General features: G+C 52.1%; 1 protein-coding gene across 1 annotated transcript in view; it reads right to left on the reverse strand.

Annotated features, from left to right (window-relative positions):
* rtn1a (reticulon 1a) overlaps positions 1 to 13,307 on the reverse strand; it is a 22,713-nt gene extending 9,406 nt beyond the window's left edge. The window contains exons 1-3 of the mRNA XM_056589707.1: positions 12,890 to 13,307; positions 3,232 to 3,996; positions 2,346 to 3,098 (exon numbers count right to left, since the gene is read on the reverse strand). Of these exons, the coding sequence (XP_056445682.1) occupies positions 2,346 to 3,098; positions 3,232 to 3,996; positions 12,890 to 13,121 (1,750 nt within the window). The 5' untranslated portion in view covers positions 13,122 to 13,307. The remainder of the gene's footprint in view (positions 1 to 2,345; positions 3,099 to 3,231; positions 3,997 to 12,889) is intronic.
* Positions 13,308 to 13,599: the final 292 nt, after the last annotated feature.

A 13,599-nucleotide genomic window follows, 5' to 3' on the forward strand; every position in this document is an offset into this window, starting at 1 on the left:
GGTAAACAATCGGCATGCGATAATGCTCAGTGTCTAGCCTGACATTAGGCACTGAATCCTTCCTGTCCAGTCCCCCAACCCCACCCTGCAGACAGCCCCTCCTTCCGCTGAAACGCAACATTAACAAGACCCGATAGCCACCATTATAGACCAAAAAATTCCCAATGCCACTGAGCATGCGCTCCTGCCTCTGTTGCCATGGTAACTGTCGGGGAAGGGCACAGGCCCGCTGGTACATGACGTCTTCTAATCCCCCGCTACAGCCGCCGCTGTGCAAAGAAACGATAAAGAGGGTGCATGGCGCCCTCTAGTGGTGATAACCACGCCATGGCCTGCAACAGACAGACATTGACCTGCTTTTCAGAATTATCCGGAAGCTCCTCACTCGCCGTTAAGTAAACAAAACACCAGGGGTAAAGGGCTTTACCCCTTATCCTTGAATACCCCTACGTCGCACACCGTTTCATACATGCGCTCTGCAGTGGGGACCCACTGTTAGTCGACCAGCATTACAACACACAGCTCATAAACCCAAGAGATTAATGCAGGCGTCTGTGCTGACCACTGCAAACCAAAACAAACCCCTCTCCCTCTTTCTAATGTGATCGCCATGGCGACCACTGCCCCGGTCAGAATCACCACGCTAAGCCTCTCAGTCTGAACGCTGCCCCAGTTCTGACATGATGAGGAGGATTATGTAAGCCTACTGTTTACCAGGCCAGGGAACAGCCAATAGCCCACAGTTAACCAGGTCAGGGAACAGCCAATAGCCTACTGTTTACCAGGCCAGGGAACAGCCAATAGCCCACTGTTAACCAGGTCAGGGAGAGAACAGCCAATAGCCTACTGCTTACCGGGTCAGGGAGGGGAGGGAAGAGCCAATAGCCCACTATTTACCAGGCCAGGAACAGCCAATAGCCTACTGTTTACCAGGATAAGGAACAGCCAATAGCCTACTGTTTACCAGGCCAGGAACAGCCAATAGCCAACTGTTTACCAGGCTAAGGAACAGCCAATAGCCTACTGTTTACCAGGCCAAGGAACAGCCAATAGCCTACTGTTTACCAGGCTAAGGAACAGCCAATAGCCTACTGTTTACCAGGCTAAGGAACAGCCAATAGCCTACTGTTTACCAGGCCAGGGAACAGCCAATAGCCTACTATTTACCAGGTTAGGAACAGCCAATAGCGTACTGTTTACCAGGCCAGGAACAGCCAATATCCTACTGTTTACCAGGCCAGGGAACAGCCAATAGCCTACTGTTTACCAGGCCAGGGAACAGCCAATAGCCTACTGTTTACCAGGCCAGGAACAGCCAATAGCCTACTGTTTACCAGGCCAGGGAACAGCCAATAGCCCACTGTTTACCAGGCCAGGAACAGCCAATAGCCTACTGTTTACCAGGCTAGGGAACAGCCAATAGCCTACTGTTTACCAGGCCAGGAACAGCCAATAGCCTACTTTTTTCCAGGCCAGGAACAGCCAATAGCCTACTGTTTACCAGGCTAGGGAACAGCCAATAGCCTACTGTTTACCAGGCCAGGAACAGCCAATAGCCTACTTTTTTCCAGGCCAGGGAACAGCCATTAGCCCACTGTTTACCAGGTCAGGGAGGGCAGATAGATGTAGACAAAAAGATTACAACTACCTACTGATGGGATTAAACAGAGATAACATCAGCTGAGTGTGAGTCAACATGGCAGTCACATGACAACAGGGTGTCGGTTGAGTTATGATTGTGTTCTGGAAAACTACTCCCAGTTCTTGGGCCCACGCCCTTTTGCAGCAACAGCCATGATTAATCAGCTGGAAGGTGATTTCAGCTTTTGTGTTGCTGGTTGCCATGCTGAGCTTAGTGTAGGGCGGTGCGGCTGGGTCTATTATGATGTGAACCAGCAGAGGGAGGCAGACAATGGAACACAAGGCAGGAAGCAGCCGGCAGCCAGACACACAGGGAGGAGGCCAGCCAGCCAGTCGCTAGAGGCAACCACCTCTCGTTTCCTGGCTTTCCTGGCAGCTACACAAGGCAACACCACACCACACCGCACCACGCAGCTCCTAAAACATTCAGGAAGGTGGAGGTAATCAGAGTCCCACTCGCAGAAGAAAACTAGCCTTCTCATTCAGAGGAGTACTATTCAGAGAGTACAGTATATATAAACCCACTTCTGCTCGTGGCAGGAAGGTAAATCTGTACAAAAGCTTGAAGTTGATGTGATATAGCAGAACTTTGAAAACTAGTCAAACTAGTCAGCAATTAAACAATAGCCTCCAAAAGGAAAACCTCTTCCACCAGACTGGGAGGTCCCAGGTTCTGTCTGCGTACCCCAACAGGCGGGACCAACCTTTCTGCTTGTCAAAGTTCTGCAGGAGGACGGTTCCGGCCGGCGCCGCCAGGTCCCCCTTGACCTCGCCGCCGCACGTCTTCTGGCTCCCCCCGTCCTCCTGGGGGGGGGGCTTCTCCGCAGAGCGCACCTCAGGGGGCACGGCGGCCATGGGGGGCTTGGGCTTGCTGGGCCGCTCCTCCTCGGGGGTCTTCGCCGCCGGGGCCTTCACGGCCTCGGGCGCCTGGACCGGGGGCCCGGCGGGGGGCTTCTCCTCCAGGGGGGAGCGGGCTGGGGGGGCTGTGACAACGGGCACCAGAGGGGACGGGAGGGTGGCGGCCTGCTTGGGGCCGGCCCCGCCCTGCTCCCTCTTGGGGCTCTCCTCGGAGGCGGACTCGATGAAGAGCTCGCTGTCCAGCTCCGCCTCTCGCTCCTCCCTCAGGATGCTGTAGGCGCCGCCCGCCCCCAGGCTGGCGGCCAGGCCCTGGTGGCCCCCCTTGGCGACCGGGGGGGCGTCGAAGGGGTTGCCGGGCGGGGTCACGGGGCTCTTGCTGACGGGAGACGGGGGGAAGGGGCCGCTGCTGCTCTTGGTGCTGGGGGAGGTCTGGCCCCGTGGGGCGGGGTCCTCGGTCACCAGCTCCATCTCAGAGTCCCCGGACTCGTTGCTGCTGGCCCCCGGCTCCTTGCTGGGGCCCTTGGCGGCCGCGCTGTTCTTGGACGGCGCCCGCTTCACTGTGTTGGTGTTGTACATCTCGTGTGAAGGGAAGTCTGGATCTGCAGCGGGGGGGGGAAGTATGGAGAAGAGAAGAGGATGTTATAAAGGGAAGTGATCAGATGATAGAACAGGCTGCGTAGCTGCAGGTAAGAGTGTGCACGTGAGTGTGCACGTGGATGTGCATGCATGTGCCTGTGGGGGACGGGCTGGGCGTGGACGCCGGGCTGTCGTCCTCGGGCTCTGACAGCGTCACCGTGGGAACGCCCACGGTGCCCACGCTCAGGACGTTCTCGCGGTCCGTCCCGCCGACCGGGGAGGAGCGTGGCGGGGGCTGGCTCTCGGGCTCGGCGGCGGGGGTCTGGGACTGGGTCAGGGTGATCTTCACGGGGCTGGCCGTCTCGGAGGTGCCCCCCAGGTTCCGGTAGGAGCGGTAGTCTGACATCTCCTCGTCGGAGGGCTCCTCCACGTAGGGGAAGGAGTGGGAGTCGCAGGCGGGGCCCAGGTTCTCGTCTTCCTCCTCCTCCTCATCGTCGTCGTCCTGGTCTACGTCCCTCCCGGGGATCTGGTCCATGTAGCCCCCCAGAGAGTCGTGTCCGGACGTGGAGGACACCTTGGTGTCCATCAGGCTGTCCAGGGGGTCGGGGCGCTGGCCCGTCAGCAGCTCGTCCCCGTGGCTGATGTCCATGTAGTTGTAGGACTCCGTCTTGTCCGAGCCCAGCAGGGACCTGGGCAGGTCCTCCTCCCCGTAGGAGACGGTCTTGGAGGAGGAGGTGGTGGAGGAGGTGGAGGAGAACTGGAGGTGTGAGGTCGAGGTGGGGGAGGTCTTGCTGGGCTTCAGCTCTTCTGAGAGGTAGGAGGCCTCCTGGCTTGTTGGGAAGTTCTGATTGGACAGCAGGGACGTGTAAAGGTCTCCGTCGTCGCTCATGGGCTTCCGGAACAGTCCAGACATGGGGTCATCTGCACGGACAAAGGGAGGCGCAGACAAGAAGGGATGGGTTACCAACGGTTACCAATGACGGCACGCAAGATCAATGATGTTTAACAGCGTGATCCACAGGGCATTGGATGCTACATATTTGAATAAGAAAATATTAACAATCAGAACAATAAGAACAATCCAATCTGCCTTATTGTTGAACGAGGAACTATGATTGAACGAGGTTTCAATCTTTAGCCAAACAATTGTTGCTCTCTATTGCATGAGGGTATGACGCCCAGTGAGAAAGGGATCAAGACTCCCCCTGAACCTTTGTACGGGTGTAAAAGCATGCACCGTCTCCTCCTGCCAGCTGTATTGTTAAAAGCCATTTCCTTGGAGGACAAAGTGCATTAAGATCTCACGAGGCGTGCACACCACAAGGAGTGCCTGTTTATTGTGTCAATAAACCAGGGGGTGAGGGATGGAGTCCAGACAGAACGACATCAGTGTCTGGCAAGCGTCACATGGCTAGGACAAAAATCAGCCCGAGAGCGAACGGTTTGATAACGAGGATGGCCGGAGGCACCAAGAGATCAGGGGGATTCAGGGAGGGAGGTGCTGATCACTGAGGCAGAAGTAACAGAGAGGTCTTGTGCCCCCATGCTGGACAAAGGCTGATTGTTTGGAACCCCTCCCCCCTAAAAGACCACGGTGCCAGGCCTGGGCATGTAGGTTTAAAACTGTCAGAGAGAGATCACCGTGTCTGGTTCTCCATCACACAAAACCCTAACAGTGCTTGTGTCTGTGTGTGCGTTTTCTCTAACCGTCGTTGTACGTGCAGACCACAATGGAAACAAACGATAGCGCTTAACGTAGTTTTCTTTGCAGGTCCTTCGACGTGCAACCCGACCTGTTGTCTGTTTTGCATGTCGTCTGAAATACGCATCGAAGTCACTAACTAGCATCCAGCATGCCCAAATATAGGATTAGCATTGGGCTAGGCTAGAGCACTTAGTCCTGATTTCATTCTTGATGTAAAAAGGCACTACTACTAGACTACTGAATACCATCTCCAGGGTGATGGATGGACACGAGCTCACACCCAGAGTGGGCAGCTGAGAGGCGACCCCAATGTGGTACCTCATCCCTCAGTATTTTACAACCCCCATGTGCGGCCATGCTGCATCAGGGCTCCAGCTGGGACCTGACCGACCCGGACTCATTAGCACCCAGGGAAGAACAGACGCTGCCTGCCTTAAATTCAGATAGGCATTATGGAACGTATGATTCACTGATAATATCAGACTTTTTTTAAATGATCAAATCTATATTTCAGCTGGTAAAAATATCTATTCCTTTGGTACAAATTCAGTTGAACTCATTGTAAAAAGAAGCTGCATGCAAATTGTCTTTACACCTTTTAAACAGCAGGGGGATGAGAGGTGCACTCTTCAGAGGGGATTCTACCTTTCTCTTTCCCCGTGCTTAAACACAACATAACCTAGATGAATCCCACATTAAATAACGTCTTATGTGTAGATTGTTTTTTATTATATATTCATACAACAAAAGATACCCAATTGAATAGATTAACAACCTTATACACAATGTTATGTGCAAGGTGCAATCATTTTCTCTGTTTGCGTGCGTGCGCATGTGTATTGTCTGGCAATGTGCCTGAACATTGAGCTATTGGTGTGGGGCCAGTCCAATCATGTACAGGATATTTATTTCATGAACCTTCTTTTACCGAGCTCGAACACTGCAGGGATGAACCAGCGGTGGAGCAGTCAGAACATCGTAACGCAGTGACAAATGACGGAACACAACAGTGGCCCTCCCCTGCTGAAGCTGCGGACCCCTGCGTGAAGAGTGGAATGTTGTTTCAGAGTTATTGTTTATTATAGTACTTGTTCCAAGTTCCGTTTATTCTGGTCCACAAAGTGAGAGATCACTGTTTTCATTCTGTGTATTTTTAGATGGTGCCAATTTAATACAATTGTATGTGTATAGCCCTTAATCACCATTACAGTCTCAAAGGGCTTAACAGGCCAAATATTTATGACACCCCCCTTTACCCAAGCCCCCACACGGGCAAGAAAAACCTCCCAGGTAGGTATTTTAGCGTTCTTTGACGGTGGATGCAGGGAGGTGGAGATCTGCTGGGCCTGAACCTGGTGACCTGCGTTGGACAGCCCTTTTAGACCCAGCATAGCATATAGGAGGAGAGTGCATTTCTTATCTGACACCGTGTTTTTCTTCCCTGCTCTTCCCCCCCCCCGTCCCCCTCCCCACACCAAGCTCTTGGAGAGGGGGGGGGGGGGGGGTTCTATTCCAGCTGTACACGGCTTGCTGGGAAGCGGAGGAATTAAAAATAGAAATCATCGCCATCCATTCACTCAAGAGGAAGGGGGGGTTGTGGAGTGACAGAGGAGCACTTCGGATTAGGATGTCCAATCTCTTCCTGACCCCCCACCCCGCCCCGCCCTGCCCCCTCCCCCCTTCCTCTCTCTCCCCCTCCCCCCTCCCCCCTCCCAGTCCTCTCTGGGCTGCCGAGTGTGGTCATAAAGGATACATCATACTGCGGTGAAATGGCACCAACACAGCCAGGACACAGGGGAGTGTTGGTGACATAACATGTTAGCACAAAAAAAAGGAAAGAGGCAGTAAGACGGTGAAGAAGCCACGCAACCCTATTGTCTGTGCCCTTGAGCTTCGAGTCTGCCCTTTATGTTCAGACCCTCTCCTCTGTGCAGCCCAGCGTAGTCATCCCTCCTTCCTCAGCGAGAGGTCTGTCCAGCCTGGTTGTGTGGAGCAGCGTCCCGGCAAGGGCTAGTCGACCCACAAGCAGAAACCTCACTGATATAATCCTCTTACAGAGTGGCCATGGTATAGGTGCCATCCGGCGTCACCCTGACGACAGAGCATCAGCTCGGATCAGAGTAGGGGGCACATGCCCAGTGAAGAGTTTAGTAGCGCCCCGGGTTATTGAACAGCGCCCTTGAAAACCAACTGGAGGACAAACATCCATCCCGTGTTTTTTTGGCAACCGGCCTTCTGTGTGACTGACTGTGTGTGGTAGCTTGGTTAACCTCGCCAGAGGAACACTGGTGAATGACGAGGGTGGATGCTTATCTGCTGTTAGCGAAGTGAAGGGGAGGAGCTTATAGGAGGGCCTCTAACCAGAAGCAGAAAAGGGGAGGAGCTTCTAGGAGGGCCTCCCCCCAGCCTCCACCTAGAAGCAGCAGAGGGGAGGAGATTCTAGGAGCGACTCCCCCTAGAAGCAGCGAAGGGGTGGAGCTCCTAGGAGCGACTCCTCCCAGAAGTAGCGAAGGGGAGGAGCTTCTAGGAGGGACTCCTCCCAGAAGCAGCGGAGGGGAGGAGCTTCTAGGAGGGACTCCACCCAGAAGCAGCGGAGGGGAGGAGCTTCTAGGAGGGACTCCACCCAAAAGCAGCGGAGGGGAGGAGCTTCTAGGAGGGACTCCACCCTGAAGCAGCGGAGGGGAGGAGCTTCTAGGAGGGACTCCACCCTGAAGCAGCGGAGGGGAGGAGCTTCTAGGAGGGACTCCACCCAGAAGCAGCGGAGGGGAGGAGCTTCTAGGAGGGACTCCACCCAGAAGAAGCGGAGTGCAGGAGCTTCTAGGATGGGCGCCACCGTACAGCCTGCTGAAGCAGCAGAGGGGAGAAGCTTCTAGGAGGTGCTCCACCCTTCAGGCTGCTGTAGCAGCAGAGGGGAGGAGCTTCTAGGAGGGGCTCCACCCAGCCATCCTGCTGAAGCAGCAAAGCGGCTTGAAGGACAGAGAGAATCCCATCAGGCCACAACACACGCCTTCTCTACCCCTCTCTAGACAAGTCGGCATGCGACAAAATAGGAATTCACAGCTTGCATTGTTTTGCCACATAACAATCATGCGACGAGAGAACAGAGGGTTGAGTAAACAGAAGCAGCCCTGGTGGCTGATGGCACAGTGAAGGGGCATTCCCTTTGTTGTCCTCGACACCGCCAGGGCAGCTCATAGATGAATGTGCTCCGACAGTCTCTGCTATGCCAGGCATGGCCCTCTAATTATCAGGCAGGGGGCGAAAATATGTGAGAAGAGACAGTTTCTAAAGTACTACAGTAGTGAAAAGAGCATGCAGCAGCTGTGAAATCTGAGCGCTGTGGCGCTAGGAGACGCCATGTACAATGGTCCATATGCCACACACTTATTGATCAGAAATCGATGCATGTGCTTCCCATGTGAATTGACCAAGAATCAAATAACTGAAAGTAGCAACAGGAAGGAAGGTAAAGATAGCAATTCAACTAAACTCTCTTCAAAGTAGTGAAAGAGTTAGGTTGAAACTAAAAGGCCATCAACCTCTACCCTGGCTAAGAGCATTTTAGCTTGCTAGCTTGCATACTAAGTTAGCAACTCACTGCTAGCAGACCCTTTTGTAGTCCATGGGACACGTTGGAGAAGCAATGCATGCGTTGTGTTGCAGTTTAAAAGCTATATCTCTGTACTTAGAACAACTATTAAACCTACAGAAATGCTCAACTTCCAGCAGAGGATCATAGGTGTAACTTTACTTACTTATTATCTCTCAGATACGTCAAGCAGCTCATGCGGAGCCCTGGACAGGAGCTGCGGTCTGCACAGCTGGCTACAGCTCTGCCTCCTCCTCCTCCCTCTCCATCCACCATATTCTGTACGGACTTGACCCATATCTACGTTCCATGGGCCTACACAATACTCTCAACTATATTGACTATCAACTATGCTATATTTGTGTATATGCGACGTCTGTAGCTAAACTGTGCATCTTTTTGACAAACAAAACTACTTTAATAACCAACTAAGCTATGCTCAGATTTTCTCTGCCATGCATTTAACGCACTGCCCTTCTGGTTTAGGTTCACACAATATCCACAGCAACGGATCTGGTCGTAGGAACATTGAACTATTACTGCCAAGGTGTTGAACTCAAATTGTTTGAACTCAATGTCACTCAAAAGGGAGATGCATATCGAAGCTACACTCAGAGCTCAATAAATCCCTGAGCAACACAGAGGGGAGGGGGAGAGGGGGACAATTGCCAGGAACACCATTGATCCATAGTATCCACAATTACTGTAAGAAAATGTGGTGCATTCAACCTACTTAAGGCACAGTGAAGCCCCAAGACCACGCAAGACAACTATTGTTGCTCCAGTTTTTTAGCATAGCTAAATCAATGCAGTCCCTTTGAAGCCTATGGAATAAAGGCTAATCATGCCCTTTGTTCGCATTCAGTCCAGCACGCGTCTGCTTTGGTAACCGCCCTCCTGTATGGATTTTACGCTCTTTATTTTGTGGATTGATTGATAGATAGATGGACGGATGGATGGAGGGCTAGACATCCTACTCCAGACTTAGGGAGTAAAGCTGGCTTTACTCCCAGCTGCCAAAAGACTGTCTTAGGGTCGCTACTCCTTTTCAAAGCACTAGACACGCAGACAGACTCATCCACTCAAATAATGCATTGAGAATTAAATTCAACAACACAAGATATAAAAACGTGTACGTGGGAAGCTTGGGGGTACTTTATTACATACCATGTCGAAAGCTAGTTCTTCATGGTGTACATCTTTGGTGTACTCAGTCATTGGGACTACACCATAATATCGATCGACGCCCTGCTAAAGGTCGTCCCATGAAGCTGGGGTTCGGTTAATTCGGAGGCCATCATGAATGACTTGCTCCTGGGTCAGAGCGACCGCATGGTGCCCAGTGCCTGGGGAAGATGACTGAACGGAAAGCTGGCCGGCCACGTAGTGTTGGCTCAGAGGACTCCAATGTCACTCTGGCAGCCGGCAATATCAGACACACTGCCGCTCAAATATATATATATATATATATGTAATCTTTCACAACTCCAGTTGTATTGACAGTTATGCCTGAGCCATTACAGCCAAAGACAGATTTACAAACTGACTCAGCTCTGCATTGAGACGAGTATTCATTTCTGCCCTCACTGCCAGCAAACAGTCAAACCAGAGGGTTTGAAGCTCCTAAGGGCCTCCATAATCTAAGAACCCATTCCATAGGCAACAACGTACGTCTCCATCTGTAACACCTCCTTCTCCTGGTAGTCTGCGTCTGGGGATTTGAACTGCTGACCTTCGCATCACATGCCCGCTAATTGTATCCACCCTTCACACGTAAACCCCCCCCCTTCCCCACCTCCCGACCCCACCCACCCACACTCCTCCTCCCTCCATCTTTATCGTCTTGGCTGCGTCTGCAAGAGAGGCCCTTGCACCCCCACCCCCTTGAGGAACGGTAACAGGAGCAGAGAGCTCGGTTTCTCCATAATGGCGTGCTCTCTTTGCCAGGCCGTGCAGTCTGCTAAGTGCTGTCTGTCTCTGAGTAATAGAGACGAGGCCGTCCCAGCCAGGTAATGTGCTGTCTCATCCCTGTTGTCATCCACTGATGCTTGGCTGTACAAGAGACCTAGATGTTTTATGCATCATCTTCGCCTCTGCCTGTCGCTGATTGGTCGGCGAGGTCCTGCTTCGCCCTCTATTGTGTTATTAATCTACCAAGCGATACTAAGGGCACCAGTGACGGATTCTGATTATTAAAATGCGATCAGGCTTCAGTGCTCAGTACTCGTGTTGGTTCATGTCCCAGAGCTCAGCCCCCTGACGCATGTCATTCACACCCAGCTTCTCGCACCGTGAGTCACAGTGGATCAGGAGGTGGTGAGGGTGGAGTGGTGTGGAGTAGGTGCTCCACATGTTGTTTTGGGTTCTCTTACGTAAACCTTTGAAAAGGTTGGGTACAGATGGGACTAACAAAAACAAATGAGATGTATACGCCTGTTGGTTCTACAATGCCAGGTCTGTGTCCTTTGACATGGACTGGAACTCAAGCCGGATTGAATTGCCGTCATTATTGGTCTGGGGTCACTTGTGATAAACCACATTTTGAGAGGACCAAAGGTTCAAAAGGTCCAAAGTTCAAGGCTTCTTGCGTAGGCTTGGTGAGATAGCCACGTCACAAAAATTGACTTATAGGTTTGTTAGCCATGGGTGGTTAGCCTTTGGTTAGGCCAGTGGCTGCAGACTCGAACTATAGGTTGGTTAGCACAGTGGCTCCAGACTGACCTACAGGTTGGTTAGCCTTGGTGAGCTGGCCATGGCTGGTTAGCCCAGTGGCTCCAGACTGAACTATTTGTTGGTTAGCCTTGTTGGATTGCCCTTGGTTGGTTATCCCAGAGGCTATCCACTGAGCTAGGCGTGAGTGAACCCTGCGACTGAGGTGAACCCAGGGATGGCAGAACTGTTACGACTGCGCCCACGGGCCGAGGGTCCTTGACAAAGATCTGATCAGACTAGCGCATTTCTTTCCAAGGGCCGGCCGTCCACTGCTGTCGCCACGCAGGGCGGTGGCGCGACAGTGCCCTCGGGCCCACCAGGGACAGAACAGCAGCTCTGACCAAGTGGCCAGGCCTCAACGATAACTGGGGGGAATGCAAGCAGCCATTTCTCTCTTTGAACCATGCTAAGCCATATGCTAGGTCCATAATCAGTGTGTCTGTGGCATGTGTGAATGCATTTGAATGGATGAGTTGAGTTGGCCCTTCTCCTGCAGCATAACGACATCCTTGCTGATTATTTCAAGAAGTTGAATGGGAATTAGAGAATATGCTACATTCTGAGGTTCCAATTCATTACACTCCCATACAATTAATCATGACGACAATGCTCTCCCCAGGACCGGATTTTGTTGTGATGTACTGAAGATGAAGTGAGGCCGTGTAGCTAGATTTGGAGTGTTAATGAAGAGGGACAGAGAAACAGACAGAGAGAGAGACAGAGAGACAGACAGACAGAGAGACAGACAGACAGACAGACAGAGAGAGAGAGACAGTCAGACAGAGAGAGACAGACAGACAGACAGCGAGAGAGAGAGAGACAGTCAGACAGACAGACAGCGAGAGAGAGGCGGAGGCTTTCAACACCATCTCATGAATATTTCAGTGGACCCCTGAATAAACCGCAGGGCTCCAGTTCATCTCTCCGAGCGGATGGCGAGCCCCGTTTCTCCAGGATTAAAAATAGAAGCACACGCTGAACCATGCCAAGGAAGGTGAGGAGCTCACCGGAAGACGCCGGAGTATGAGTGAGCTCCCACGAAAACAATAACACAACTCTGTGTATCGGATCCACAACCACGTCCCTGATCCACTCAGAACTTTAGGTCCTGGACCCTCTACACACAACACTGGGACCTCCTTTCTTAACATCCATTAAGATGGGAATAGACAGCAGCCACAAGAATAGCGCATATGTGGAAATTACACCTTAATTACAGTTGTCATTTTGAATAAGCTGTTTATTTCTTACAATCCATGTCAAAGGTTGTCAAATGTTGCTTGTATTGCATTTCTTTTACTAAATGGCGGTTTTAAATTCAGCATGCCCAACACATAGGCTTTGTCCTGCTATCCGAGGGCCGTTCAGGGGACATTTGCGTACATCAGGTCCACAAAACGGGCAGCGTGTCGGCCGGTGCACAGCACACAGGATGGTTTTAAAACCATACTACCTCCTCGTGGTCCAACTTTCAGGAATTATCCTTCGCACGATTCAGCCTCTCCATCGGCTAAACGTCCAAGTGTCGATTCACCAGAAAATAAGACGAATGATCACATGCACCGACATATTCTCAATAAGAAACAACTTTAGAGTGAATTACATCTCATGAGTGTCTGCGTTTGTGTGTGAGAGCATCAGGCTATGACCACAACAAAAGGCTCCACTTGCTCCTGCTCGGGCACCCCACCGACCCGGGTGTGGATCCCCTCACACGGTCCTCCACTCGGGGCGACCCCTTCATGATGGAGTAATACTCCGTATAATTAAGACGTTCACGTCAGACGTATATAAATTGACCGCTTTACCTGTAGATGCAGTTTCCATAGCAACGGCAGGCCTTTTCACGTCGTCTTGAAATTGATTGAATTGTCGGTCCAGGTCGCTCGCCCCCCCGTCGGCGCTCATGGGCTCGAATTCGTCACGTAGCTCGCCGAACCCGGACGGCGTGCTGCTGCCGAAGAGGCCGTTCCGTTCATAATCATCTCCGAACCACTTCTCCTCCGAGCCTCCCAGCTCGTCACTCGGCTTGGCAGACATGCTTCCAGGGGAGACGTCCAGCGGGATGCGAGGGTTCCGGTACAAGGGGCTAAACAATCGAGATGTCGCGACGTGCGATGACCAACGTTGGAGAGAATCGCACGATAACTTCTGAGCTAGCACCTCTCGTTTACGTGGAGCCGATGTGTCCTGAGTGTGAGGGATGGAAGACGGCCCGGCGGGGAGCAGGAGAGAGGGGAGTGAGGCTTGATTGTTTTAGTTCAGTGCTCTGCTGCTGACGTCATGGTGTCCGTGCGGCTTATGGTCGGCACTTATTTGGGGCAGAGTTCCTCCGTCCAGACCATTCATCGTTTTTATTCTGGAAAATAAGTCAAATGTCTCACAGCACTGTCACCCACTTCCCTTTCAGTGAGAAATAAATGTAAGCAGCTCAAACCTGCTAGAGTAGTCAAAAATGACTAGGAACATGCGTGCCGTCGGAGCTGTTGGCAAAAACCTCGTGAGGTGGTATGAGTAA

The sequence above is a fragment of the Gadus chalcogrammus genome, chromosome 5 (assembly GCF_026213295.1).
Source record: "Gadus chalcogrammus isolate NIFS_2021 chromosome 5, NIFS_Gcha_1.0, whole genome shotgun sequence".
Lineage (NCBI taxonomy): Eukaryota > Metazoa > Chordata > Actinopteri > Gadiformes > Gadidae > Gadus > Gadus chalcogrammus.